Source organism: Aspergillus stella-maris, assembly GCF_047715825.1.
Source record: "Aspergillus stella-maris strain CBS 113639 unplaced genomic scaffold BDV14scaffold_90, whole genome shotgun sequence".
Lineage (NCBI taxonomy): Eukaryota > Fungi > Ascomycota > Eurotiomycetes > Eurotiales > Aspergillaceae > Aspergillus > Aspergillus stella-maris.
In genome coordinates, this window is record NW_027396884.1 from 21,543 (window position 1) to 34,342 (window position 12,800).

Consider the following 12,800-nt stretch of genomic DNA (forward strand, 5'->3'; position numbering starts at 1 on the left):
CTAGTAGGATATCGTATTCTCCATGGCCTGTACCACACGCTAAATGCAAGGTGACCATCTTTTGAACGTACTTCAAGTCAGGGACAGCGAGTGAAGGGTAGGAAGAAACCCAGATCAAGATGGTCATTCGTCACATAAATGGATGAAGGAAAGTATGAGCGAAATCGCTAGATAGACTAATACACAACGGCTGGGCTGGACAGAGCCCTGTATTTGCCAAAATGAGAAATGTGAAAGAGACATCAACAAGGAAATGGTGTGCTTTTGCTGCCAGAAAATCGTTACTGGTACAGCAATGCAGCCGAAGGAAGGCGAGAGTAGTTTAAGAAACAAAAATATGTAAGAAAAGTCATGCAAGTTACAATGTCATAACTGCAGAGGCATAAACAAATGTAGAAAAGCGCCGGGAATCGTGGTCAACGCCAGAGAACTGATCAGAATACAATGTCAATAGAATGATATGGCACCGATGGCAGGCTATACCTGAAAATGCTTTGAGATGAGGAACGGCAAAGGATGGGGTATCCTATAGAACAAAAAACAACGAGAAGGAAAGATAGACAGCTGAGGCCGAAGCTACTTCTCCATCTTCTGCCACACGTTCAGATAGGTCATCAACCCAACACCAAGGAGCACGACCCCGAGCATCGACGCAAGTGGACTCGACTGCTCGATTGCGTCGAGGCGCCTGTGCGTTTGTGTTGCCACCGTGCCCGGGGATCCTGTGCCATTAGGAGGCGGCGAAACCGCGTGCTGCGACTTATCGAACTTGCTGGCAGTAGAGTCATCGTCAGGCTGTGACTCGATTGCCTTGCCCGTCTGTACCTGAGGAATCGAATCATCCTGAGGACGAGCACCAGCACGCTCCTTCCGAAGCGTTTCGACCATCTCAGCCAGCGACTTGCGAGCTTCGCCGGTCTCAGTCTCGGCTTTTTGGGCCCTGTCTTTGTACGAAGAAAGCTGCTTTCTCATTTCTGTCATCTCTTCCATCATCGAATCCAGTCGGCGTTGCATTTTGTCGGTCTGATTTTCGACCGCCTGTTCCCCTTCTGGTGCGGGCACGCTCGGCGCATCTTCTAATACGGCCTCTGGTTCTTTCACCGTATCTTCATCAGATACTTCTGGCACACCATCGGATTGTAGTGTAGAACGATCTGATTCCTTTGCCGACAATTCTAAAGTTTTAGCCTTCTCCTCGGCGGACTCGCGCGCATGCCGTTCCTGTAAAAGGAGGTTTTCGAGTTCTTTGACACGCGCACCTTGGGAGTCGAGTTCCCGTTTGGCTGACGACAAGGCTTCGATGAGAGATAGTATTTGGCTGGACTCTCGCGACACAGGGGAGCTACCAGCGCTCATTTTTGGTTTTTCTGTGTCGGCTCGTTTCAACGGGGATATGGCATCAACCCCGTTCCGCGGAGGAGCATCGGGTTTTTCAGGTAGAGGCTGCTGAGGAGGAGGTGCGGGGGGTTCGGAAAAACGAGAAAAAGAGTCCATTCGAGGCATTTTCGGTCGTCCGTTGAGTTGACGAGATCCGCTGTCACCGGGCGAATGTTTTTGCTTTTCTTTTTCCACGGCACCAGGCTTCATCAGCCCGGTCAAGAACTCATCAGTTTGGCGAAGATCTTGCTGCTGTTGTTTGGCTTGTTTCATTTCGGTCTGGGCATGTTAGCGAGGCCACGGATCTAAACATGTTGATAACGTACAGTCAAGCGCTTGACAATTTGTTCTATTGACAGAGGTGAGCTCCAGTAGTTCATTTGCCGTTGTTGTTGCATTGCACTGAACTGGCTGGCGTTGCTCTGTGTGCTGCGCATACTCGAAGCGCTGCCAGCGCGCCCACGCATGTGCGAGAGCGGTTGACTCAAAGGGGATGGGAGAAGACCATTGCCAGAGGCAGGGTCCAAGTCGCCGAGTGTGAGGTCAAAGATATTCGGGACGCTGCCATAAATACCAGCATGCTCAACTTTGGCGGAAACCTTGTGGTGAACGATGGTTTTTTGATCCTCACTGACGATATCAATTCCTAGTTCAAGGGTATCATTTTCCCGAATCTCGTGAGGCTCGGATTCCCGGTTCTCCGGAGAAAGCCGTTGCCCGTTGAGAAAAGTACCATTAGACGACTTGACGTCGCGGATCCAGACCTTTCCAGCTCTGTCGGCCCAGATCTCAGCATGTTGCCGAGACAGCACCTTGGAGTCGAAGAAGCCGTTTTTTGATGTAGGCTGTGTTTTCTGGTTCGTTTGTCGACCGATGCGCAGTGTCTCCGGGTAGAAAGGTAAATTGATCTGTTTCCTGTCGAAAGTGCCATTGATTGGTATAAGGGTCAAGATCGCGGGTGGTTCCCCAGCAGGCGTGCTTCCCGCGCGAACGCCATTCTGCTGAGGGGTTTGAGAGAGATGTTGTTGAGACGGCAAGATAGACTGAGGTTGCTGAACGGCAGACATAGCAGAAGAGGCGCCCGCGCCGGAGAAAAAAGCTGGCTTTGCTTGTGAGCGCGCGGTTATTCCAGATACTGGTTCGGCCTTCGAACTCGGCCAAACGCGGCTCGACGACTTCTTTTTTGACAATGTTGGAGCTTCGCCGTTAGGCTGCCCTGCATCGGCAGGCGATGGGCTGGCGATAATAGTCGAGGTGGACGAGTTCGACCCTATCGATGAAGAAGAATTGGATCTGTGCAGGGGCTTTCCGTTCCGCGACGCAAACATTCGGGAGACCTCGTCCTGGTTGTTCATCGCAGACAGAGCTCCTTGTCCACCGTCAGAATCGTACCATCCCAAGCGAGGCCCCGTCTGTACACTAGGTGGTGATGCCACAGCAGTCATGGAGACGGGTGTAGGTTTTGTGCGGGAAGTTGTGGGTATCTCCAGAGCCGTGCTATTTCATGGGCGCGGGTAAACAAACAAACACGGTTGTGATCGAGGAGGTGACGGCAAGCGACAAAAATAATCGTTCAATTGGGGAAAAGCGATGAATTGCGAGGGAAAAGTTTCGTCGAGGTTGAAGGCGCCAACAAAGGAAATGGCTCTGATTCGGTCTCGACCACTGATCCGGGGAGGTCACGTTAGCATCATGCGAGTCCCACCAGACGAGCCTGGTAATCTCCAAGGCCAGGAAACCTTAGCCATAAAGAGAGTATTACAAACAGCCGTATAACAAATGTGCTTACCTCGACGGGATGAAATCTGATAGCCAGGCAGAGAGACAAGGTAGGACAGGAGGAAACGAAGAGACTCCCAAAACAAGGAGGCGCTGAGTCTGGGCCGAAGTCGAGAGGAGTAAGTAGGCGGTAAGAATCGGCGACCCAGGGGAAAGGTTGGAATGAACGAAGTGTGAGACGGTTCAGCCGCCTTGCACGGGCATGTAAGCCACCGAAACAGCGAATTTCTGACAGGCAAGGGCGATTCCTGTCGAGACAAAGCCCATGGAGCGTCGCAGCGGGAGGCAAAGTCAGCTCGCATTTGCCTGAGTCCCCGGGCGCGGTCACGTGGGTCTAAAGCACGTGGCTTAGGTAATGCTGAGCTAGGTACGGTCACGTGTGCTGGTCACCGGCTTTGATGGTCCGACATGGAAGCTGTCTTCAGATCAGAAACTCTCCAGTTTTTCTGAAGTCCTGCGGGCGCTTGTTCTTGCGCAGTGAAGATTCCTGCTTGTTAAGACACATTCAATTGCGTCTTGTTCTTTCAGAATGCCTGTTGTTGCTGGTCCCCCTCAGGCCCATGGGCCCTCTACCTTTGACAAAAGTGAGCTCCATGATGCGCTTCCGATCTAGCTCAAGAATTGGTGATATGCTCTCTTTGAAGGGACGAAATAGCTAACAAATCTACAGTGAAGATGGGTGCGATGATGGGATCTAGTACGTAACTTCTCGTCCTCCGCAAGGCCCAGATTTACATATAGCTAACCTCTCTTCTAGCCGTCGGTGGTATCATGGGTTTCATCATCGGTTAGACCTTCGACCTCACTTCAAACCGCAATTGCATGCTCATCCAATCTTCCAGGAACCGTCACCATCTTCCAATATGGCGCCGGTCCCAACGGTGTGATGCGGACCCTCGGTAAATACATGGTTGGATCTGGTGCGACATTCGGGTACGTCACTGAACCTTCAAGCCAACCTAGTCTTTTCCCATGAATCCTCGCTAACAATTATTTCTCAAATATAGTCTCTTCATGTCCATCGGCAGCGTGATCCGCACCGAAGGACCTCACAACGACGCCTGGCTCCGCGCCCGGGGCCCACCCATGATGCTCCCACGCCAGACACCCCTGCGACGAACGCAGTAGGGCCAGTGGAAACCACTAGTTAGGCTTTGCCTATTCGACGGTTCGGCTCGCAAGCGACCGGCGACTGTACTATAGCACGATTATCTACCCGATTCCAGCCACATACCCTTGTTTCTTGTTCGAGTCACGGATTTGTGGCGGACATACATCTATTCCAAATTCGATCATATATCATGTGAGGCGAGTGCGCTTGCCGGGGGTTAAAGCGCAGATTATATAGTTCCAAGACTAAAGTTTTACTCTCATTTCATCAGGGACAGCTTCCGGCCCGGGTATCTCCAGCTTCATCTCCTACTGCTTAGCAAACCTCGCCTATGTGGTTTACTCGATCATGAAGAAGTTACGAATCCAATGCCTCGTATATTTGTAACTGGGATTTACTGCTAGGGATGTTATCCGATCATCTCTTCCGGGTCGAAGAGATCGTACAGTTTCTATGACGGGATGAACCTGTATGTACATGACTCGCGCCGATGTATAATCTCGACGCCCGACACCTCAGGCACAGGGCAACCCACCATTTCAAGTTGTTATCTGCAAAGATACTTATCTTCTACAACCTACAACCAGGAAAAGAATACGTACCTTATGATTTAACAAGGAAGAAAACCCGACTCACACCCACCGTCATCAATCGTCAATACTTCGTAATCGTCACCCCGCATCTCCACAAATCAGCCGATCCCCACACTAATGCAGCCATCAGCTCAGCTGAAACTTAGAGTAGAGAGTACCTAATCAGTCTGACAGCGGCGTTGGCTGCGAACTTTAAAGGACTTTAGAAGATAGGAAAGCTGCCTGACCAAAAAATCAGGTTCCACTTGGGTACTCGAGATAAATACCTAATCAGCAGGAAGCGGGCCATCTGCATCGTGCTTAAGTGGGTATAAGTACAACGCTGGGTTCAACACACGCAAAAGCAGAACGTCAACAATAAGTAATTCTAGAAGTGAGGTTCATATGTTGGAAACAGTACTGTAGGTTTATAATAGAAGAGAAAATCGCTTCATGAAGTGCACGACAACAACAGACAGAAGAACAGACAGACAAACAAACGAGACACCATGCAGAAGCACAATGCGATTGCGAGACAAGATCGTTTCCAGCGGTAACACCATTTAAGTTGTGTCTATTCAGTCGAACCATGCTATAAGGCCGACCAGACACCTATCGTTCAGGCCAAACCAAGCCAGATCAATGACGTTTGCTAGCACAGCACGCAAATCTAGCCACGCTCGGAGATGGCTTAGCGCGCATGAGCTGGAAGTCGCAGCCCCATATACGGCAGGTAAAGACTTGGATGCCACCAGACAAACAGTGCAACGCATGGGAAGATCGGGACCGAGTCGAAGACGTAAAAGACCCATTCGTGGGTATTTGTGTAGCCTGTTCTGCCCTCGGTGAATTCGACCATGCGGTAAATGGATCTGATCTAGAAGACGGGAGATGTTAGTTCACGGTCAGTTGTAAGTAAGGGAAGAGGAGAGAGGAGAGGAAGGAGAGGTGGTAAGTAGGATAAAAGGCGTACCAAGATGAGGATCGTGGAAAGGTTAACAGCATGCAATAACTGCTGCCAGTTTTCGTTCCGCGGCTTCTCCTGGAGAGACGCGACCGAGTCGCTCTCGTTCTGCATGGGCAGTGCCTCGTGTATGCCCTTGACAAAGGCCCTCGAGGTGAAGTTAAAGCGGATAGCAGCGATCGTGAAGATGCCGAAGGCGATGATCTGCACGATGACACCGCCGAGCGCGAGGTCGCGGCCACGTTCGAATGTGTCGATGTCGTCTTGGCTTGATCCGTTGCCTGAGGTGATCATGACGGCGCCAACGAGCTGGAGCAATAATGCGATGATGTCGAAGCCGACGAAGATCGGGGTGATCCAGCGCGGTGGAACCCAGCAGATCCTGAAGGTGCGTTTATCTCGCGGGACGATGAGGAAGATGATGCGGCCGAAAAGAACGTAGAGGGCGCCGGCCATGAGGACGGGGGCTAGAATGAGGAGGGAGAACTGCAGGACGTAGGGTATCCGGGCGGATGTGTCTTGAGTGGATACGACGCGGGCGATGTACCCGATACATTCCACTAAAAGGCTTGTCAGTAACAGTCATTGACAGGGAGAGGTTTTAAAGAGGCAAGCATACTGGCCGAGGCAATGACCATGACAATCCAGACAACAGGCCTGAAGCGAAGCCATTGGGCGACAGTGCCGATAAAGGCGATGGTGTAGAGAGCTGCAAACACACCCGCAGCTCCCACGGAGGGGCTGTAGTGGTAGTAGGAAGGCTCCTCTTCACGAGGAGCAAGCATTGTGCAGGAAGGCGATAGACTGAAAAGAATATTGGGTTCTCGACCTGGGAGGAGGGTAATTTTATAGCTGGTGTTTCATCACTGTCGCCTTCGAGATATCACAGCCCTACTACATGTTTACCTACATAGGCAAGTGTGAATTGCCACTGATTCCTTGGGCCAGTGCATCGCCACGACCGTTGCGAGCTGGAAGCCGTCAGTGACTGATCTGACGGAGCAAAACACAGGGATTCAAGCTTAAATCCGGTCCGGAAGCCTCAGCCCTGCGTGCTTTGAAAAACGGTTGCGAAATGAGGTCCGTATCAGTGCCTCTCATTGGTCATATCTAGAAAGTCGAGATGGTGACCTCTTTAGGTATAGCGGATTTACGTGGCCCCCAAAAGCTGAGCTTCAAAGGATCCTGCCTGAAAGTGGCTGAGCAAGGCCGTTATTATCCAGCTTCATATTAATTTCGAGATGATGTCTCCCAGCAAGCTTCTAGCCACAAGTCGAGACATCCACCGTGTTCGGAAAAATGACCTTTTGCTGCCGGCCAAGCCAGAATTGCCAGCGTTGTCGGGAGAGACGCCTCAAGGTAAGTGCTTGGCAAAGCGGCTTTGCCTCTGTAAATGCCAGTCTTGGCGGATTGCTAAAGACAAGTTCAGTGTGATCGTGTGAGACCAGGCTGCACGCAATGCAAGAGAGCGCATAAGGAATGCGCCGGCTACCGCGAGGAGATTTCGCTTCTGTTCCGAAATGAGAATGAACGAATCATCCGCCGGTCGAAAGTGGCGCACGAACGATCGCGAAAAAGAGCCGAAGCTATGGAGATGCACAGGCAGAGTTCTAGTCCACGGTCCGAGAGTAGCAAGTCCTCTGGGTCTGGTTCGAGCGACGATAGCTTTGTCCTCAGCCGCCGAGTATCCACGCTTTCCGTGGACATCGATGTGTCAGGGCTGCAGTTTTTCTTTCAACATTTCTCCAATAAAGCTCTGGTAGAGAAAGGGTTTCAATGTGCGCCAAGAAGGCATATGTTTGTGGACATTGAGAATGATACATCTTTACGAAACGCCGTTATATCTGTCGGCTTGGCAGCTTTGGCAAACGTGAATCGAGACCGAGCTTTGCTAAGCGTTGCTCGACAACGGTATGGGATGGCTTTGACAAAAGTCCGAAGCGTTGTTGATGAACTTCCATGCGGCGGAGTAGGGGTATTGCTGAAGATGATTGTTATGTTAGCAATTTTTGAGGTTGGTCGTCATCAATTGAGATGGGGCAAATTAATAACGATCACAGATGGTGGATGCAAAGACGGAGATGTCCACGTCTTGGGCGATACATCTGACAGGCATCTCTGCGCTGTTGCAGCAAACCCCGTTTCCCCAGGGAATGGAATTCACCTCTCAAGCGCAGCTATGGTTCTACCTTGCTGTGATAGTCAATTATTTCCAGGTTGGAGGGCCCTTTCCTGCAGCGCTGAGCAAATGGCGAATCCAACGAAGGGCGTTGCTCGCGAGCGATGCGCGACCAGCCTTTGAGCTGATTGATATTCTGGTTAAACTTGTTCAACTATGCTCGCGTGGGCAGGAAAGTTCTGCCGAAGAAGTGCTGTGTGAGGCGGTTGAGTTGGAAATCGAGCTCGAACTCTGGATGCAGTGTTTGCCGCCGAAATGGTCCTTTTCTATTCAACAGACCGAGAACGTTCCCGGTACGTTCTACGGGCAGTATCACGTCTACCAGGACCCTTGGGCGCCACGAGTTTTAAATCACTACCAGCTCGGCCGTCTGCTCATTAATGAAGTTATCGTGGCATATGCGTCACTACTAGGGGACGTTGAACAGGAAGCTCATGCATTGTCCGTGATTGATCAGATGGCGACTGACATTTGCGTGGGAGTCGCGACTCAAGACCTTCTCGGGGAGCAATGCGAGCTCCCTATGGGTGGCATACCCCGTCCACTTCTCAAAGGCGTCTTTGTGACGATCTATCCGCTGACGGTAGCGGGAAGTGCAACCGGGGTGTCAGATAAACTCCGCAATTGGGTCATCGAGACGCTCCAGCGGATGAACGACCGCACAGGCATTCGACAAGCACTAAATGCGATTCCGCGGATTCAACTGGCGGCGTGTCAGACACGGCCAGCTGGATTCCGGCCGATGTCGGTGTTGGCAACAGACATTGGGCAGAGCAGCGTCAAGCCATCAGGAATGACTGCATTCGACTTCAGTCCGAAACTCGTGATTTGATTAGTTGGTGGTAGCGCTGGCTGGACAAAGAGTGGATGACTTGGCGGACCCCAATGGCGTATGGCTGGCCCCCGAGTGTCCGGGTCTCCAGGAACGGGGCTTGGCTGCTGCTAGAATACGAGTCTGACCTTGACCGCTGAAACCGAGGTGACGCAGAGACAAAGGGGATGACAGGTACAAAGTGTCTTTGAGGATGTCACAGATGTTACCTCTGAAACGTGGACAGACTGGGAGCTGCAAGGAGAGTAACACTGAGTAAACAAGCGAGAGAGAGAGAGCGCGCGAGAGAAGAGATGGAGCTCAAGACAAACTCTGCATTCCGGGGTTCCACTAATACCGTAATTTAACCGAATCTCAGGCTGACTCGGGCGGAAGACGCCACCGATCGGAGATTAATACGTTCACGATGGTACGAACAGGGTCCGGCTAGTGGGAAATAGTTTAATTAAACTGAATTTTAGACAAATTACTCTGCCTGAAACCCCTTGACACACTGGCCGTAGCACCGGGGAATGTGCAACAAATATAGCAGACTGTAGTTCGATTATGATTACAGACTCCTTTGAGAACTCTGGACAAGTAGAGACAGAATGATGTGTTGTTCTGTGTTGTTCCTACAAGGTCAGCAGGGCTGTCAGCATTCCAGGAACCCGAGTCATCAGCCAGTCAAATTGTATGATTTCCTTTGGCTTCTGGGTCCAATTCCAGGCAGCGCCGATCGCTCAATTCCAGACACGAACACCCCCTTGCGCATGTTCTGTTATTGGTCTCTCTCTGAGGAATGCTCTGTTGCCCGGCGTCTATTTAGTCCAACGTCCCCCGGTCTTCCTTCTCTTTCGCTCTTTCTCTCCTTTGACTCGCAGTCTTTGACCTCTCTTGTCCAGTCTTTGCCCAGAGCAGCGCTCCTATACACTCTTTACCCTGCCCTTCTTGCTTCAACTGCGATACGCTCACTCGTTCGTGTGTCCAGTTCGATTTCAAACTTCAGTCGTTCTTCCCCTCAGCTACTTCCTCTGCATCCGCTGCTTACTCTCTGCGCACCGCATCGCAATTGCAACTGCAACCGCAACAACACAACTCTATCTTCAAGGCTACTTTCCTACTCAAACCAAACAATACTCTACGAATCTTCACACAATGAAGCTCTCTACCATCTTCTCCACCGTCCTCTGCCTGGGTGCGACGCAGCTTGTCAGCGCTGAGGAGGTCACCACCTCGACCCTGACCACCACCATCACCAGAACCCTGGTGCGTGTCAATGCTGTGACTTCCACCGCGACTCCCTCGTCCACCTCCTCCGCGCTCATCCACACAAGCACCCCTGTCGCTAGCAGCACCTTGATTCGCAGCTCCTCTACTGTGGCACCATCTGCCACCTCTACCGCTACTCCCTCCGACGAGCCCGTTCACACCGGTGCCGCTGCCAGCTTCGGCGGCAACATGCCCGTGGCTTTGGCCGGCGGTGCTGTCGCTCTCTTCTTGGGCGCTCTCTGAGCGCAAGCAAAACAACACAAATCAAACAGAATATAACAAAACCACATCTGGCAATGACTCCTCCACGCATCGCATTGACCTGCGACCCGTCAACAAAAGCAGTGGGGGACTGCTAAGCTGATCAAAACGACTATACCACCTTGCATTCTTGAACACATTTCCTTCTTTCGTCAATACTTTGGTTACTACTTATTTTTACCCTTCACCTACCTACTTTCTTCTACTTATCCCACCCCAATTGCCGCCTCGACTGTGCTCGAAGCGTCCAAACGGGACGGACGTGTTATGCCTTCAAACTTCTATACCCCCTATTACGATTACGATTTCATGGTGCTTGCGGATTGGATTGGGTTGGATTCTTTCACTTTTCTTTTGACTTCTTACCTTTATACTTATACCTATACTTATTTCTTCCCGTTTGATTGGACCGGTGAGCTGCTGGATGTTATCGGCTGTTCTACCATATTTGTATAAAGGTCGACTTTGACGAATGCATTGCAGTAATGCTGCACTGGCTTCCGACCATTGCTTATTACTCTCATATACTACTTCTATAACACCGTAAAGTAGTCAGATGGATATGACGATGCGACATGAACGTGCCTTCGTGTCGATCGTAGCTATATCACGGCACAGTTCAACCATACCCAGCCCTAGATTCCCTCTCAAGAAGATCCCAGGACCTCAGGACACTGGCCAAATTCCCCTCATTCTACATACCATTTTTTCCGTCATGGTCTACGGAGCGCGAAGGAGGTAAGTAGGTAGTGGAAAGGAATACCAATCAACCCTGCAGTACTGAGTATAGACCGCACTCGTACCTAGTATCCAGAAATGTTGACCCAACTACGTAGTCAGATTAACTCACTTCTGAGTGTGCCCAGGACTACTACCGCACGTGACGGGGCCATACCGCACTACTATATGTGCCTTCCAGCGCCCCCACCGCCTTCGACTAGTGGGTGCGCCACGCATTTTTCGTAGTCACGCATTTTTCGTAGATTTCTTATATCCTATTATTTTTTGTCTTTACAACCACAAATCATGTCTAATTCTCAAGAAAACTATAAGTCCCGAGTAAGCGAAGCAGTCACTATCGCCCAATCCCAAAAAAATCCAAATATTGCAAGAATTGCGCGAGAATTCGCGGTAAATCCAAACACAATGCGAAGCCGAATACAAAAAGCGAAAACACCAGCAACCCCGACCACAACCAAGAAAAATGCCCTACAGCCATATCAGGAGAAGGCCTTGATCAATTGGATTGCAAAGATGAAAACTTGGAACCTCTCACCAACTCCTTCTATTATACAGACGTGGGCAAACCAGGCGCTTGCCCGCGCGGGGTCTCCAGATAAGAAAGTCAGCAAGATGTGGCCATATCGATTCCAACAGCGCGTACCTACACATCTAGCCCTCGCGCCGGTGAAGCAGAAGACCAAGAAATTAAGGCGTATTCAAGCTGAAGATGCAGGGCTTCTAGAACACTGGTACAACCAGCTAGAAGTGATTCTTCGCGGCGTTCCTGCCCGCCTTGTATATAACTTTGACGAGTGCGGATTTCAACCCGGCCAGGGACAGGCTCGCAAGGTCTTTGGTGGATTAAACTGCACTGATCTTGCAGAGGGCAAGAGAGGTGAAAAGATTACTGCAGTAGAGTGTATTTCTGCTGATGGTTGGCTCATGGATCCATTCTTTATCTTCAAGGCAAGCGGAAGAAGTCATATGGAATGTTGGTATCAAGGCAGCGAGGCCTTGCCAAGGAACTCAATAACTGCTATCTCTCCAAACGGCTGGATATCAGACGAACTCGCGCTTGGCTGGATAATTGAATTCGACCGGGCTACAAAGGAGCGTACAAAGCAAGGCGAGAAGCGATATCTAATATTTGACGGCCATGGCTCACATCTTACCCTTGAATTCCTTCAATATTGCGAGAACAACATGATTATCCCCTTTGGATTCCTTCCGCATTCAACGCACCTTTGTCAACCACTTGATGGAAAGCCGTTTCTTAATTATAAGCAACAATTCCGGCTTCAGAATAATGACTTGTCGTTCTGGGGTGTCCAGCCATATGGGAAGACTGAATTCCTGGAAGTTATCCAAGCAGTACGCGCGAAAGCGTTCTCGCAGCGGATTATTCGAGAATCGTTTAAAGATCGCGGAATCTGGCCAGTTAATGGAAGTCAAATTGTCGAGCGACTTCGTGGTAATCTGCTGGATATAATCCCCGAGATATCTATACCAGAACTCTGCAGGGGCGCTACACCACCTCAATTGCTGTCCTCTAGTGTTGAAAACAGCCCTCCAGCAACAATTGACGTGCTTGCAAGGAATCAGGCAAAGATTATAAAGGATATTACTAATATTTCAGACAAGACCAGGCGGAATTTGGTTAAGAACTTTCAACACCAGCTATCCAAGCTAGAGGAGTTGCAGATGACAGAGGGAGCAATCCAGAGGATAAGAGCCGCGCAAGCGCCTCAACG

The 12,800-nt window shown here is 50.5% G+C and overlaps 6 protein-coding genes across 6 annotated transcripts; 3 read left to right on the forward strand and 3 right to left on the reverse strand.

Annotated features, from left to right (window-relative positions):
• Positions 1-351: 351 nt before the first annotated feature.
• Positions 352-3,526, reverse strand: BDV14DRAFT_154414 (putative cytoplasm to vacuole targeting Vps64). Its single transcript, XM_073766648.1, has 3 exons — positions 3,167-3,526; positions 1,704-3,042; positions 352-1,656 (listed from the first exon to the last, which is right to left on the reverse strand). The coding sequence occupies exons 2-3, from the start codon at positions 2,820-2,822 to the stop codon at positions 577-579; spliced, it is 2,199 nt and encodes a 732-aa protein (XP_073622877.1). The 5' UTR covers positions 2,823-3,042; positions 3,167-3,526; the 3' UTR covers positions 352-576.
• BDV14DRAFT_154412 (uncharacterized protein) lies at positions 2,940-3,526 on the reverse strand. The gene has a single exon (XM_073766647.1). The coding sequence runs from the start codon at positions 3,456-3,458 to the stop codon at positions 3,057-3,059; it is 402 nt and encodes a 133-aa protein (XP_073622878.1). The 5' UTR covers positions 3,459-3,526; the 3' UTR covers positions 2,940-3,056.
• Positions 3,527-3,596: 70 nt separating this feature from the next.
• BDV14DRAFT_183677 (MGR2/ROMO1 family protein) lies at positions 3,597-4,846 on the forward strand. Its single transcript, XM_073770399.1, has 5 exons — positions 3,597-3,740; positions 3,827-3,853; positions 3,914-3,943; positions 3,999-4,089; positions 4,164-4,846. The coding sequence occupies exons 1-5, from the start codon at positions 3,686-3,688 to the stop codon at positions 4,282-4,284; spliced, it is 324 nt and encodes a 107-aa protein (XP_073622879.1). The 5' UTR covers positions 3,597-3,685; the 3' UTR covers positions 4,285-4,846.
• Positions 4,847-5,143: 297 nt separating this feature from the next.
• On the reverse strand, positions 5,144-6,612 carry BDV14DRAFT_154471 (RTA1 domain-containing protein). Its single transcript, XM_073766649.1, has 3 exons — positions 6,423-6,612; positions 5,813-6,363; positions 5,144-5,716 (listed from the first exon to the last, which is right to left on the reverse strand). The coding sequence occupies exons 1-3, from the start codon at positions 6,586-6,588 to the stop codon at positions 5,531-5,533; spliced, it is 903 nt and encodes a 300-aa protein (XP_073622880.1). The 5' UTR covers positions 6,589-6,612; the 3' UTR covers positions 5,144-5,530.
• Positions 6,613-6,930: 318 nt separating this feature from the next.
• BDV14DRAFT_212070 (Zn(II)2Cys6 transcription factor domain-containing protein) lies at positions 6,931-8,941 on the forward strand (the record flags this gene model as incomplete). Its single annotated transcript, XM_073776232.1, has 4 exons — positions 6,931-7,162; positions 7,233-7,817; positions 7,864-8,730; positions 8,819-8,941. Exons 1-4 carry the CDS (start codon positions 7,103-7,105, stop codon positions 8,939-8,941), a joined length of 1,635 nt encoding a protein of 544 aa, XP_073622881.1. The 5' UTR covers positions 6,931-7,102.
• A 670-nt stretch (positions 8,942-9,611) lies between these two features.
• On the forward strand, positions 9,612-10,884 carry BDV14DRAFT_183682 (uncharacterized protein). The gene has a single exon (XM_073770400.1). The coding sequence runs from the start codon at positions 9,952-9,954 to the stop codon at positions 10,306-10,308; it is 357 nt and encodes a 118-aa protein (XP_073622882.1). The 5' UTR covers positions 9,612-9,951; the 3' UTR covers positions 10,309-10,884.
• Positions 10,885-12,800: the final 1,916 nt, after the last annotated feature.

Excerpts from the sequence above, each read along its gene's own strand:
- BDV14DRAFT_154414 (XM_073766648.1), bottom strand. The coding sequence starts at position 2,822 with ATGACTGCTGTGGCATCACCACCTAGTGTACAGACGGGGCCTCGCTTG. Across the intron at positions 1,657-1,703 it reads AAATTGTCAAGCGCTTGACT|ACCGAAATGAAACAAGCCAA; the intron begins GTACGTTATCAA and ends TAACATGCCCAG.
- BDV14DRAFT_154412 (XM_073766647.1), bottom strand. The coding sequence starts at position 3,458 with ATGCGAGCTGACTTTGCCTCCCGCTGCGACGCTCCATGGGCTTTGTCT.
- BDV14DRAFT_183677 (XM_073770399.1), top strand. The coding sequence starts at position 3,686 with ATGCCTGTTGTTGCTGGTCCCCCTCAGGCCCATGGGCCCTCTACCTTT. Across the intron at positions 3,854-3,913 it reads GGGTGCGATGATGGGATCTA|CCGTCGGTGGTATCATGGGT; the intron begins GTACGTAACTTC and ends CCTCTCTTCTAG. Across the intron at positions 3,944-3,998 it reads TATCATGGGTTTCATCATCG|GAACCGTCACCATCTTCCAA; the intron begins GTTAGACCTTCG and ends CCAATCTTCCAG.
- BDV14DRAFT_154471 (XM_073766649.1), bottom strand. The coding sequence starts at position 6,588 with ATGCTTGCTCCTCGTGAAGAGGAGCCTTCCTACTACCACTACAGCCCC. Across the intron at positions 6,364-6,422 it reads CATGGTCATTGCCTCGGCCA|TGGAATGTATCGGGTACATC; the intron begins GTATGCTTGCCT and ends CAAGCCTTTTAG. Across the intron at positions 5,717-5,812 it reads TTTCCACGATCCTCATCTTG|ATCAGATCCATTTACCGCAT; the intron begins GTACGCCTTTTA and ends CCCGTCTTCTAG.
- BDV14DRAFT_183682 (XM_073770400.1), top strand. The coding sequence starts at position 9,952 with ATGAAGCTCTCTACCATCTTCTCCACCGTCCTCTGCCTGGGTGCGACG.